Here is a 13,808-nt window from a genome sequence, read left to right as displayed (position 1 = left end):
CACTGTTGTGGCCTCTCCCGTTGCGGAGCACAGGTTCTGGATGCGCAGGCCCAGCGGCCATGGCTCACGGGCCCAGCCGCTCCGCGGCATATGGGATCCTCCCAGACCGGGGCACGAACCCGTATCCCCTGCATCGGCAGGCGGACTCTCAACCACTGCGCCACCAGGGAGGCCCCCCCCCTCATTTTTAAAGGCAAGTTGAGGGAGGGGCAACCCAGGGTATGTGATCAGCTCGTGCATAGTTCTCTGCTTAGTTGATGTTGAGGTAACGGGGCAGTTAACACTATCAGTCCTTAGGTATCAGTAGATCTGGGGGCTATGATCATCAAGTAGTTAATGTCTTACATTTGGTGGTGGTTCTTAGCATCTGAAAAACTCAGGAAATATGCATGAGATACTATTCTCTGTGTATAGTATCATGAGATACTATTATACTTCTGAAACTGTGTAACTCAAATTGGGACTTGAACCCACAGGCCAGGACTCAAACCCAGCCAAAACCTAGATTGGGACTTGAACCCAAGGTCTTTTAACGGAGATCACACACCTGGTCTCAGGACTTAATGAAGCTCAGGTTCTTGATGTCTCATTGCAGAAAGAATTCAGTGAGAGACAAAGTGATAGTAAGAAGTGAATTTATTTAGAGAGAAACACACTCCATAGACAGAGTGTGGGCCATCTCAGAAGGCGAGAGCGGCACGAGGATATGGGGTTGTCAATTTTTATAGGGGTGGGTAATTTCATAGGCTAATGAGTGGGAGAAGTATTCCAGCTATTTTGGGGAAGGGGTGGGGATTTCCAGTGATTAAGCCATTGCCCACTTTCTGACCTTTATGGTTGGACTTGGAACTGTCGTGGCGCCTGTGGGTGTGTCATTTAGCTTGCTGATGTGTTACAATGAGTGTATACTGAGGCTCAAGGTCTAGTGGAAGTCGACTTGTCCGCCATCTTGGACCTATTTGGTTCTAATCAGGTTTATGTCGTGTTCTTGGGCTATGCCATTCTTTTAAAATTATGTCCTGCCCCCTTCTCTCCTGTTTCACTTCAGAGAGAATCTACAGCAGAGGATATAGTGGAGGGGTCTGTCATGGGAAGGCCCGTTAGGGTCCTGCTTGGTTACAAACTGAGACTGAGAGTGACGTGACTTGCCCCCAAACTGTTGTCCATCTTCAGTCTATTTCAGCTGTTTGCACTTTTCTAACAGTGAAAAGTTAAAAATAATTTTCACCAGAATAAACATAGCTCACACATACTGGGCTCCTTATTTGAGCCTGGCCAGGTTCATGGTTTTTACCTCATTTAATCACAATGACAATGCAACAACAAACTCTTGTTGGTCCCAATTTACAGATGAGGAAACTGAGGTGCAGGGATAGTAAATAGCTTGGCTCAACATTACACATTGAGGAAGTGGCAGAGACACCCATTCAGTCATCCCCCATGCCCATGTTAGCCACTCGTTTTATTGGTAAACATCCTCGGATGGAAATTTACACAGCTTGAAGGCCACGCTGGAATGGACAAAACAATCTACAAAAGAGTATGGAGCATATATCCCCATTAAAAAAAATACATATACGCTCAACATAGATCTGATTATCACGGTGGAAAGACTTTGGAACAATTTCCATCTTCTACCTGTTCAAGTATTCTGAGTTTTTTTGTTTGTTTTTGCCCTGCTGTGGGGCTTGCGGGATCTTAGTTCCCCAACCAGGGATTGAAAGTGGGCCACGGCAGTGAAAGCACCCAGTCCTAACCACTGGACCTCCAGGGAATTCCCGAGTTTTCTTTAAAAACTATTATTTTTATCTTTTTCGTAGAGGAAGGTTACTTTTTAAAATAATTATTCCTATCACCAATTTTTTTTTTTTTTTTTTGCGTACGCGGGCCTCTCACTGTTGTGGCCTCTCCCGTTGCGGAGCACAGGCTCCAGACGCGCAGGCCCAGCGGCCAATGCTCATGGGCCCAGCGGCTCCGCGGCATGTGGGATCTTCCAGAACCGGGGCACGAACCCGTGTCCCCTGCATTGGCAGGCGGACTCTCAACCACTGCGCCACCAGGGAAGCCCACCAAATTATTTTTAAAATATATTTTTTCCAGGTTTTTTCTAGGTCTAGGTTTGTAATTTAACTTATTTAAAACCAATAAGCAGTGCACTTCCAAAATCGGAAAACTTACAACAACCCAGGAGGGACAAACGTGCTTTTAATCAGCCGTGTGCGAAAAGGATCTGTAGTCGTGGAGATGATGCAGAGTAAATCTTTGGCCCGCAAGCCCAGAGAAGCACAGGGCAGAGTTTAAAGCCACGCAGGGCGGGGCGGGAAGGTTTGGGTCTTGCCATGCCGCCCTCTTGCCCAACGCTTGATTGAATGGGTCCGGAACTCTTCTGCCAGCCCCCCGTGGAACTATCCGGAAAGGTAAGCTTCCGGTTGGCATACGACTTCCGTGCGGGGCAGCTGATTAGGCTAGCCCTAGAGCGACCGGAATTCCGTCACCCTGACTCCCCGCCCACTCCCGGAAGTGACGCACGGTGGGGTTGCCGGAAGAAGTGGCGAAGTTAGTTTTGAGGGGACCCGGGTCGCGGCGGCGTGCCAGTGTATACAGAGGAGGAGGAAGAGAAGCAGACCAAGGGTACGCAAGCAGGTGCACTCGAGTGTGGGGAGACGCGGGAGGACCCCTGGGCCTGGGGCTTCCCGATGTTCCCCGCGCTCCTTGGCTCAGCCCCCTTCTCTCCTTCCACCGTCTCCCCTCCGTAGCTCGCGCAGCCCCCGGCTGTTTCCAGGGCAACGGGAGTAGGGGACCCCACGAGAGGCCGCCCACGAGACCCTCGCGCGCAGCCATGAGCCCCGCCCCCCACTGGTGTTCGGAGAGGGGCGGGACCTGGAGAGAGGTGTGGGGGCGGAGTATGATGGGAGGAGGTGGGGCGGGCCCTGGAAGGGATGGGGAAGGACCTAGAAGGAAACGATATGTGGGCGGAGCATAATAGGAGGAGATGGGGTCAGAATGAGAGGTAGGGGTGCTTCCTCGGCAGAAGTGGGGTGAGGAAGTGAGGGCCGAGCACTTGAAGCAGAAGGGACAGTATCTGGAAAAAGCCGGTGGGCGGGATCTGGAGTGGAGGCAGCCTAAAGGAGGGGCAGAGTCTAGAGGAGGGAGGGGCTTGAGACTCACCTGAAGGCTGTCCTGGAGCAGAAAGGGGCAGGCCCTATTGGAACTGGATGGGAGGGTATGTAGACTGGCAGGGACTGGGGGTGGGGTGTGTATGCAGTCGGGGAAGAGTCTGAGAGATGGAGGAAAGAGAGGTAGCCCCATGAAAACCTGTGGCTGGCCTAACCTGACCCTCCCTGGCCCCGCAAGGCTCTCAGTCCCCCTGTATTCTGCAGGCTGCTCCGTGACCCCACCATGTCCACCCCCGCCACGAGTTCCCTGGACACCCCCTTGCCTGGTGAGTGACCCCTTTCCCAACCCAGCCATCCCCCCGCCAGCAGATTATTGTCAGGAGAAACTCACTGTGCCTCCCTCTCCCAGGAAATGGCCCTAGCACCCCCTCTTCTTCACCTGATGGAAAGGAGGATGGCCCTGAGCCGTGCCCAGGGGCGGATCCTGATGTCCCAGGCACTGATGGGGCCAACTCAGCTTCCGTCGTGGGTGAGACGGGGTCCAGGGACATGGGCTGGGAGTTGGTATGGAGGCTTAGGGAGGGATCTAGAAAGGGAGAAAGATCAGAAATGGGGATGGGCAACCCCAGTTTCTTGTTGATTTTTTTCTTCTGTTAGTCCTTGACATCTCTTATTTTGACCCATTCTTTGGGATTCACTGACATACACATCTTTCCCTGTGAATTGCCATCTCCCTGGATCACTCTCCACACTCTGACTCTTTGCCTCCGATCTCTCATGGACCTGTCGCTCTGGCTGCCGTTTATCTCTGTGGCTCTGTCTCGCGTGGCTTCTGTCCACCAACGCCAGTCATCCTAGACACAGCAGAGGAGCCGGAGCGCAAGCGAAAGAAGGGCCCGGCTCCAAAGATGCTGGGCGACGAGCTGTGCCAGGTGTGCGGGGACACAGCCTCTGGCTTCCACTACAACGTGCTCAGCTGCGAAGGCTGCAAGGGCTTCTTCAGGCGAAGTGTGATCCGAGGCGGGGCCGGGCGCTACGCCTGCCGGGGCGGTGGAACCTGCCAGATGGATGCCTTCATGCGGCGCAAGTGCCAGCAATGCCGGCTGCGAAAATGCAAGGAGGCTGGGATGCGGGAGCAGTGTGAGTGCCAGGGAGGGAGCAGTGCCAGCCTGGCCCCCGCCCAGGCCTGGGACCTCTACTGAGGCCTGTGTCTCCCCAACAGGCGTCCTCTCCAAAGAACAGATCCGGAAGAAGAAGATTCGGAAGCAGCAGCAGCAGTCGTCACCCACAGGGCTGGGAGTCAGCAGCAGCTCAGCCTCTGGGCCTGGGGCCTCCCCTGGAGGGTCTGACGGGGGTGGCCAGGGCTCCGTGGAAGGCGAGGGTGTCCAGTTAACAGCCGCTCAGGAACTAATGATCCAGCAATTGGTGGCGGCCCAGCTGCAGTGCAATAAACGCTCCTTCTCTGACCAGCCTAAAGTCACGGTACGGCCCCTTCCACAGCCTTGAGGGGTGATGGCCCCAGGAGGGTCAAACTCAGAGGGCCACAGTCTAGGGCACGGGGAGAGAATGAGGCTCCAGAGGGCAGGGGCTTTGAGACGGGGGCCTCCTAGGGTGTAGACTTTGCCTCAAGGGGCCCCCATGGCCTTGGGCTTATGGAAGAAATCCTGAGAGTAACCTGGCCCCCACGTCCCCAGCCCTGGCCCTTGGGCGCAGACCCGCAGTCCCGTGATGCTCGCCAGCAGCGTTTTGCCCACTTCACGGAGCTGGCCATCATCTCAGTCCAGGAGATCGTGGACTTTGCCAAGCAGGTGCCTGGCTTCCTGCAGCTGGGTCGTGAGGACCAGATCGCCCTCCTGAAGGCATCTACCATTGAGGTAATGGCCGGCCCGCCCAGCCTCAGGGAGGCCCTTCCATCCTGCCCTCAAGGAACCCCAGAGATAAGCCCCAGGGCAGATGCTGGGAGCATAGTGGCAAGCCAGACTCTGGTCCTTGCCTTGGTGGGGATGGTATTCTTCAGGAGATCAGAATACTAAACAAGTCATCAGAGCCTCCCACGAGGCAAGGAGAGAAAGGAAACAGGCCTGAGGCTGAGAATAATTGAGGATTGGGCTGGAGGGACACACTTTAGGGAATGTGCTGAAAAGGCTTATTTAGGGAGTTGACATTTAAACCAAGCAATGGTAATGAATGAACATTGAGTGCCTAGTGTATGCCGTGCCCTATTCCAAGTGCTGGGTGCGTGGTAGTAAACAAAGAGCTCTGCCCCGTGCCTCCTAACCACCTGGGGAGAGGGTCCTGAGTGGAGGAGGCTGGGGTGCCCAACCTGGAGGAGGGAGAGAGCTCGGAGTGTCCAACACGCTGACCACAGTCCATGTGGCCGTGAGAACGGCGGGGCGGGGGTGAGGGAAGGTGAGGGATGATCCCGGCAAGATCAGGGCCCCCATTCAGGCCAGGAGAGGAAGGACAGTGGCTAAAGGGTCACTGTCAAACCCCTGCCCATCCCTCTCCCCCCCGCTCTCAGATCATGCTGCTGGAGACGGCCAGACGCTACAACCACGAGACCGAGTGCATCACGTTCCTGAAAGACTTCACCTACAGCAAGGATGACTTCCACCGCGCAGGTAAGGCCAAGTGCAGGCTGGGCGGTGGGGGCACAAGTGGCGCCTGCTGGGTCCGTGCTGGCTGCGAGATGCGGGGCCCTCTCATCCCTGTCTGAGCCTCTGTTTCTTTATCTCCCAAGTGGGGTGAGGGTTGAGCCCACCTTGCAGTGAGACAGGAGCACGTTTACCGAGCACCGACTCTGCACAGTGGGACACAGTGCAGGATGAAACGGGGGTCTCTGCTGTCACATAGGGCATCTTGGTAAGAATTAAGAAAAGACACTCTCTCCTCCTCGAGCCTGGTCTCACATGAGGGAGGCTGGATCTCAATCCATCAGGAAATGCGCAACCTCCCCAGCCGTACAGGGCAGCCCTGGTCCCTGCCCTCCAAGAGCACTTCCTTGGGGATGTAACCTAGGTGATGGCCTTCTGGAGGAAGCGTAGTTGAACTGAGGCTAGAGGAGTGACAAAGATCACCTAGGAAAAGGGAGGTGAGGAGTAGCATTAGCCACCAGGGAATGCACGTGCAAAGGCCTTGCTCCCTTGGCCTCTGGGCTTTCTCAGTGTGTCTTGTTCTCTCCCGTTATCTCTCCCTGGGGCACCTCTCTGTACTCCTGGACATCTGCTGCTAACCTCATCTTTAACACCTGGCCCTTCCAACACCCAGGACAGTCCCAGTAACCCTTTGAGTATAAGCTTGGCAGGGGAGCACTGGGTTGTGGGGGAGTGTTTCTGGCAGGGAGGTCAGCATGTGCAAAGGTCCTGAGGTGGGGAAGAGCCGGGCGGTTTGAAGGAACCAGAAGGAGGCTTGGAGCACAGGGAGATGGGGCTGGAGAGGAGGTTGGTTCACATCACATCCCCCGCATCCTCTGCCATTACCGCAGTCTGCGCCTCAGTTGGTTCTCCTTGGAACATTGCAGGGGCCCCTCACTGGGCTTCTACCTCCACCCCAACCCAGTGTGTTTGTTCACACAGTCGTCAGAAGAATTCAGTTAACAAACAAGTTGGCTCATGTCCCTCCTGTGCTCAGAATTGTTCATGGCTCCCATCTCACTGGGAGAAAAGCCGAAGTCGTCACCTGGCTCCCAGGCCCTGCAGGGTGTGGCCCCCTCCCTCTCAGCCCTCATCTCCTGCCCTCTCCTCTCACTCACTCTCCTCCAGCCACACTGGCCTCCCTCTCACTGGAACCACTAACTGTGCTCCCGCCTCAGGGCTTCTGTACCTGCTGGTCCCTCTGTCCAGAACTAGGGGGACTAACTCATCCCAGTTGGCTTGGGACCTTCCCAACTTTAATACTAAAAGTCTCAGGGCCCAGGAAGTCTAGTTCCAGGCAAAACAGACGGGTGGTGCCCTACCTGGAACACTCACACATCCTGGTAACTTGCTCCCTCCCCTCCTTGGGGTCAGACACTCTGCATTGAGGGAGGCCTTCGTTCAATGTCACCCTATGGTGACCATCTTGTCTAAGATGTTGACACGATTCTCGTGGGCCCCAATTACCCTTCCCTGTGTTACCTTGATCCAGAGAACTCAGAATCATCTCACAGGGTGGATAGTTTCCTTACATATTCGTCTACTATCTGTCCCCTCGAGCCCCAACGGTAAGTTCCAGCGAGAGCAGGGGGCTTTGTCTTATAAACATCTCTACCCTGGGGCCTGGCGTGCAGTAGGTGCTCAATCGAGTTTGATGAATGAATGAGTCTCGCCTGGCAATGACTTTGGGCTTCACTCGGAGAGCAGGGGAAGCCACTGCAGGGGGTGACATAATGTGACCTAGGCTTAAACTTCTTTCGTTTTCCCAAGGAGAGGAACCGGGAAGGCAGGAAGGAAGTGAAGCGGGTGATGGGGTGGTAGAAGATTCTGAGTTAAGTGTTCACGCTCATTACTCGTTCCTTCGTTCGGGCGAGAGGTATGGCACACCTACTACGTGCCAGGCACCCTGACAGGCAGTGGGATTACAGGGTGACCAGCACTCTCTACCTACTGCTGTTTCGCTCACCCTGCTGAAGGTGGGCAGCGCCAGGGGCCAGGCCCGGGGGCCGGTTTCAGGGTCGGGGGGGTTCATCGGGCCGGGCCTCCCACCTCTGCAGGCCTGCAGGTGGAATTCATCAACCCCATCTTCGAGTTCTCGCGGGCCATGAGGCGCCTGGGCCTGGACGATGCTGAGTACGCCCTCCTCATCGCCATCAACATCTTCTCGGCCGACAGGCCCAACGTGCAGGAGCCGAGCCGAGTCGAGGCGCTGCAGCAGCCCTACGTGGACGCGCTGCTGTCCTACACCCGCATCAAGAGGCCCCAGGTGCCAGAGCCCAGCCCCTTCGGCCTGGGGAGGGACAGGAAGTCCAGACCCGTGTGGGGTCAGCCTGGGGCCAGGGGCCGGCTGCCTAGTCCCAGCCCAGCTCTGTCGCCGCCCCCGGCACCCCTGACGGCACTCTGAGCTCTGGTCAGCGTCCTCTCAGCAAGAGTGTGTCCTCGAGCCCCTGTCCCCTCCACAAGGAGCCGGGCCTAGTCCACGCATGGGGCGCCACACTGTCTGTCCTGGCTCGACCCACGGAGGGGCCCTCCTGGTGGTCTGAGGGGCTGACCCGCGCCCACTCCCTCCCGTCCCCCCCGCAGGACCAGCTGCGTTTCCCCCGCATGCTGATGAAGCTCGTGAGCCTGCGCACGCTCAGCTCCGTGCACTCGGAGCAGGTCTTCGCCCTGCGGCTCCAGGACAAGAAGCTGCCGCCTTTGCTATCCGAGATCTGGGACGTCCACGAATGAGGGGCCCGGCCACCCTGCCCCACCACCCTGCACCCTCCAGTGAATGAACACGGGGGTGTGGACGGGCCAGGCTGGGCCTGGGGTCCCGCCCTGTGGCTTGGAGCTCAGGCCCTGGCCCCGCCAGCCCTCAACCCTCAGGATGAGCCCCAGTCGGGGTCCGGGAGCCTCTCTCCCCGCCCACTGAGTCTTCCTGGGAGGGGTAGATGGGTCACAGATCACGACCTCTCCCAGCACTCCCAGCTGCCCTCCCTGCCCAGCTTACACCTCAAGCCTACCACGCAGTGCACCTTGGGATGCAGGGGAGGGCCTGTGGCTCCCCCAGAGCCCGAGAGACACAGGCCCCCCTCCCTCTGCTCCTTTTATTTAATAAAAACTAAAAAAAAAAAAAAAACAGGAAAATAAAATATGAATAGAAACCTGCCCTGAGCCAGAGTGAGTCTGAGGTGGGGAGGGGCTGCCAGGGTCTTCATGGACACCAACCCCCGTGGACCTGGTGCTGAGATGGGAAGGGTTCAGGGTGATGTGACTAGGCGCTATGGGTGCCCAGGAGAGGCCCCTGACAACCTCACAGTCACCTCCCGGTGGTTGGAGCCCGCTCCTGAAGGACAAGGAGGGTTTAAGTGGATGAGAAGGGGCTTTCATTCAATCAAGTATTGGCTGAAGTCTCCTGGGGGCCAGGCACTGTGCTGGCCATCCTGGGGTCACAGATGTCATTCATTCAGCAAAAATGTGTGAAGCATTTTGGGACTTCCCTGGTGGCGCAGTGGTTAAGAATCCACCTGCCAGTGCAGGGGACACGGGTTCGAACCCTGGTCCGGGAAGATCCCACATGCTGCAGAACAGTTAAGCCCGTGCGCCACAACTACTGAGCCTGCGTTCTAGAGCCCGCACGCCACAACTACTGAAGTCCATGCGCCTAGAGCCCGTGCTCCACAACAAGAGAAGCCCCCACAATGAGAAGCCCACGCACTGCAACCAAGAGTAGCCACTGCTGGCCGCAAATGGAGGAAGCCTGCGTACAGCAACGAACACCCAACGCAGCTAAATAAATAAATAAATTAATTAAATAAAATAAAATTTAAAATGTATGGAGCATTTACTATGTGCCAAATACAAGATGAGGCACTGGAAACATCAGTGAACAAGATAAAGTCTCTCCTTGCAGCCACCGTGGAAAACAGTATGGATGTTTCTCAAAAAACTAAAACGGGGGGAATTCCCTGGTGGTCCAGTGGTTAGTACTCTGAGGGCCCGGGTTCAATCCCTGGTCTGGGAACTAAGATCCCACAAGCCATGCGGCTCGGCCAAACAAAAACAAAACCAAAAGCAAAACTAAAACTAGTACTCATCACAGGATGCAGCAAGCCCACTCCTGGGTATATATCCAAAAAGAACAAAAACACTACTTCGAAAAGATACGTGCACCTCAGTGTTCACAGCAGTATGATTTAAATTACCAAGATATGGAAGCAACCTAAGTGTCCATCAGATGAATGGATAAAGAAGATGTGGCGTGTATATACACAATGGGATACTACTCAGCCATAAAAGAATGAAAGTTTGCTATTTGCCGCAACCTGGGTGGACTTGGAGGGCATTATGCTAAGTGAAATGAGAAAAAGACAAATACTGTATTTTACTTATAAGTCGAATCTGGATACAACAAAGTAGTGAATGTAACAAAAAGAAGCAGACTCACAGATAAAGGGAACAAGCTAGTGGTTACCGGTAGGGGGGAGGGCCAACAGGGGTGGGAGAGTGGGAGGTGAAAACTATTGGGTGTAAGATAGGCTCAAGGATGTGTTGTACAACATGGGGAATATAGCCAATATTTTGTAATAACTGTAAATGGAAAGTAACCTCTAAAATATATATTAGGGGGCTTCCCTGGTGGCGCAGTGCTTGAGAGTCCGCCTGCCGATGCACGGGACACGGGTTCGTGCCCCGGTCCGGGAGGATCCCACATGCCGCGGAGCGGCTGGGCCCGTGAGCTATGGCCGCTGGACCTGCGCATCCGGAGCCTGTGCTCCGCGGCGGGAGAGGCCGCGGCAGTGAGAGGCCCGCGTACCGACAAAAAAATAAAATAAAATAAAATTCAATTCAATTAAATATATATTAGGGAATTCCCTGGAGGCCCAGTGGTTAGGACTGCGCTTTCATTTCCGGGGGCCGTGTTTGATTTCTGGTCGGGTAACTAAGATCTCACAAGCTGGGCAGCACGGCCAGAATTAAAATTAAATTTAAAAAATAAAACAATAAATAAATAAAAAGATCAAGTCCCTCCTTGGAGTTGTCTACCAGTCAGGGCTGGTTATGGGGGGCTGAGCAAGGACTGCTAGAAGGTAAGGGAATAGGGGCTTTAATGGGGTCAGCACGGGGCAACGTGGGAGCTGGAAGAGGAAGTCCGGCAAGGCCTCACAAAAGGCCCAGATGAGTTCAAAGCAAGGAAGGGCAGTGGAGTTCTCCTAATGTCTCCTTCTCTTGCGCCTTGAGGGGACACCGAGGTGAGCTGGATGGACAGTCCTGGTCGAGGGTGAAGAGGGTGTTGCTTGGAGGGATGGGTTGGGTCCTGAAAAACATTTTTTTTTTTTAGAAGGGGGAGAGGGAACAGCGGAAGTGAGAGTAGTTAGAAGAGACGGTCCCATCCCAAGCAGTGTGCCTGTCGCCTTACAGGTGTGCCCGCCCTGCGCTGAGTCCAGTTTACAGATGGGGAAACTGTGGCTGTGAGCCAGGAGAACCGACCAGGCCAGGATCTGAGCGCGAACCGGCCAGCCTCTACGGAGAGGGAAAAGGTCAGGCTGCGCGAGCTGAAGAATGAACAGTGCCCAGGTGGTCCTACCGAGCAAGGCCTCGGCCAGGAGGCAGGTGGAAAAGCAGAGGAGGCGCGCCTAGCACCTTAGAACTGGCGGAGTCGTACTGACGGCCAGCGCCTACGACCGCTGCGCGCGCTCAGATAACACTAGGTCGCGAAGCTTCCGCACGGAGGGGCGTGGCTTTGAGCCGCATACGTCAGAAGGGGCGTGGTTCGGCGAGGGTTCGTCAGCAAGGGGACTAGACCACAGCCGGCGTCTGAAAGAGGGGGCGTGGCCTGTGCCCCAGAGGTGGGGGATACAGGGCGTGGCTTTCCCCTATTCGGGCGGTAGGGGCGTGGCCCGGCTCGGCGCGCCTCTACTCTGGGCCTGCGCGCGCCGGAGTCAGGGGTCACGGCGGCGTGGGCTGTGGCGGGAAACGCTGTTTGAAGCGGGTGAGTTACGGGAGAAGGGAAATTGCAGGAGATTCGGCCTGGCAGGGAAGGGGGCTTGAGGAGCCGGGCACGTGGGTCTGAGAGAGGGTTGTGAGGGGTCGCGTGGGGCGTGACGGCGAGAGGAATCCCCTTGGCTTGGGGGCGCGCGGTAGAGGGGCAGGGGCCTGTTGTGGGCGCGTGCACGGGGACGCGCGGGAAGATGAAGAGGGTGGGGCGCCCCTTCGGCGTGCGGGGGGCGCATTCTCTCGGCTCCGTGGACTCACCCTAGAGGGTCTTTGGGGCGATTGGTTCCGGAGGCATTGGGGACTGAATGGTGCACGTGGGGGCATAGCGTCTTCTTTTATTCACTAAATATTGAGTATTCTGTGCCAGGCACTGTTCTAGAAGCAGGCGCTACAACAAGAACAGGTCAGAAAAGGTCCCTGTCTCAGGGGGAGACAGACAGTAGACAAGTAATAAGTATAAACGATAAAGTAATGCTTTCAAGCCTGTGATACGTTATCCCAAGTGAAGTAAAACAGAGTAGCCTGCTTCTTTAACTAGAGTGATCAGGAATCGTCTCTCTGGGGAAGTGACATTTGAGAGAGAAGTCAGCCACGTAAAGAACGATCTGGGCAGGGGGATCATCCAGGGCAAAAGCCTCGAAGTAGGAAGGAACTTGGAGTGCTTGTAGCTGGAGGGAACAGGTAAGGCTGGAGACGGGATAGAGAACCAGATCCTGCAGGGCCTTGTAAATCTCGGTGTGCGGTTAGCTTTTATTCTGGGTTCGATAGGGAGCCGGGGGAGGTTTGAAACATCCCAGCAACATGACCCTCCCCTGCGTTTTAAAAAAAGTCCCTGGCGGCTGACTGAAGATAGGATTGTAGGAGGAGCAAGAGTGGAAGGAGGGAGGCCAGTTAGGAGGCAGGAGGGGACCGTAGGTGGCTCCGCCTGCAGTGCAGGTGGGGAGAATCCATCAGGCGTAGGTTGTGTTTGGGGTTTGAGCCCGCACGATGGGACAGGGTAGGAAAGGGGAGCCCAAGATTACTGCGGTTTGCGGTTTGAGCAGCAGGCTGGAGGGAGAAGGCTGAGGGGGAACAAGTTTGGGGGTGGCACCCTGAGGGCAGAGCTTAGGTGGAGTGAGTGGGCAGGGTGATGTCAGTGTCTCAGGTTCACGGCCACACCCACTCCAGGAACCTCCTGCCTTTTCTCCCCCTACTTCCTGCACTTCCCCACCCAGGCCCCTTAGGTTCCTGTCCCACTCAGGGCCTTTGCCATGCCCTTCCCCCCTCCTGCAATGCTATTCCCTCTCTTCACTCCTTCAGCCAGCTGCTCGTGTGGCAGGGCCTTTGTTAGGCACTGGGGAGCCAGTGATAATTCAGTTTGGCTGGGGGAAGGACAGGAAACCTCAAGCCAGAGCGCTCTGAGCTATAAAGAGGTAGTGCTGGTCTTTGGGAGCCAAGAGAAGGCCGGGGCTCAGTGCAGACTCGTGGAGTCGGTGACACTGGAGAGGAGTCTAAACTGACACAACTCGAAGTGGCCTGCGTTCCAGGCACCGTGCTGGGTGATGCTGGGGACCCAGACTGGAGTGAGCCCCTGACCCCTGTTTTTGAGGACCTCCCGGCCCAAAGCCATCGTGGCTCGTACAGTAACGGAAGTGCTCCAAGGCACTTTGAGATCCCCAAGGGGCAGCTGATCAGCGTAGAGGAGCCGAACCAGAGCCGAGTCTCGGAGGACGCAGAGGCGTTAGGTGGCCAAGAAAAAGGAGGATTTCATCCAGCAAATACTTCCCAAGAGCACGTTCCATGCTGGATAATGCTGGGGACCCAGAGAAGCATCAGCCCTGCATCAGCCCAGAACCAGTCTCGAAGGTTCTCTGTCTGGTGAGGGAGTCAGACACAAGCCCACATGGTCCCCAGCCTGTGACAAGGGCAGCGGGAATCAGAGAGGCTCAGAGGCGGGACAAGACCAAAGAATGAAAAGTGTGTAGTTTTCTGGGGGGCAAGAGTGGATAGGTCCACCTGTCATTATTTAATCAATCCCTCAGCGGATGTGTGTGAGCCAGGCTACGGGGGCGAGCAAGCTGATGAGCCTGTCCGCATTCTG

General features: G+C 55.8%; 1 protein-coding gene across 2 annotated transcripts; it reads left to right on the top strand.

Moving 5' to 3' along the window:
• The first annotated feature begins 2,524 nt into the window (after positions 1–2,524).
• On the top strand, positions 2,525–8,600 carry NR1H2 (nuclear receptor subfamily 1 group H member 2). 2 transcript variants are annotated; one of them, XM_060084534.1, is made up of 10 exons: positions 2,525–2,631; positions 2,757–2,890; positions 3,381–3,442; positions 3,526–3,645; positions 3,966–4,256; positions 4,339–4,598; positions 4,811–4,990; positions 5,638–5,737; positions 7,807–8,015; positions 8,333–8,600. In XM_060084534.1, the coding sequence occupies exons 3-10, from the start codon at positions 3,400–3,402 to the stop codon at positions 8,477–8,479; spliced, it is 1,350 nt and encodes a 449-aa protein (XP_059940517.1). In that variant the 5' UTR covers positions 2,525–2,631; positions 2,757–2,890; positions 3,381–3,399; the 3' UTR covers positions 8,480–8,600. The 2 variants fall into 2 exon arrangements, with proteins under 2 accessions (XP_059940517.1, XP_059940519.1); XM_060084536.1 differs by lacking the exon at positions 3,966–4,256.
• Positions 8,601–13,808: the final 5,208 nt, after the last annotated feature.

This window comes from Mesoplodon densirostris, chromosome 19 (genome assembly GCF_025265405.1).
Source record: "Mesoplodon densirostris isolate mMesDen1 chromosome 19, mMesDen1 primary haplotype, whole genome shotgun sequence".
NCBI classification, from domain to species: domain Eukaryota; kingdom Metazoa; phylum Chordata; class Mammalia; order Artiodactyla; family Ziphiidae; genus Mesoplodon; species Mesoplodon densirostris.
The sequence above is the reverse complement of the archived record's forward strand: the minus strand, read 5'-3'. Positions and strand labels throughout refer to the sequence as shown.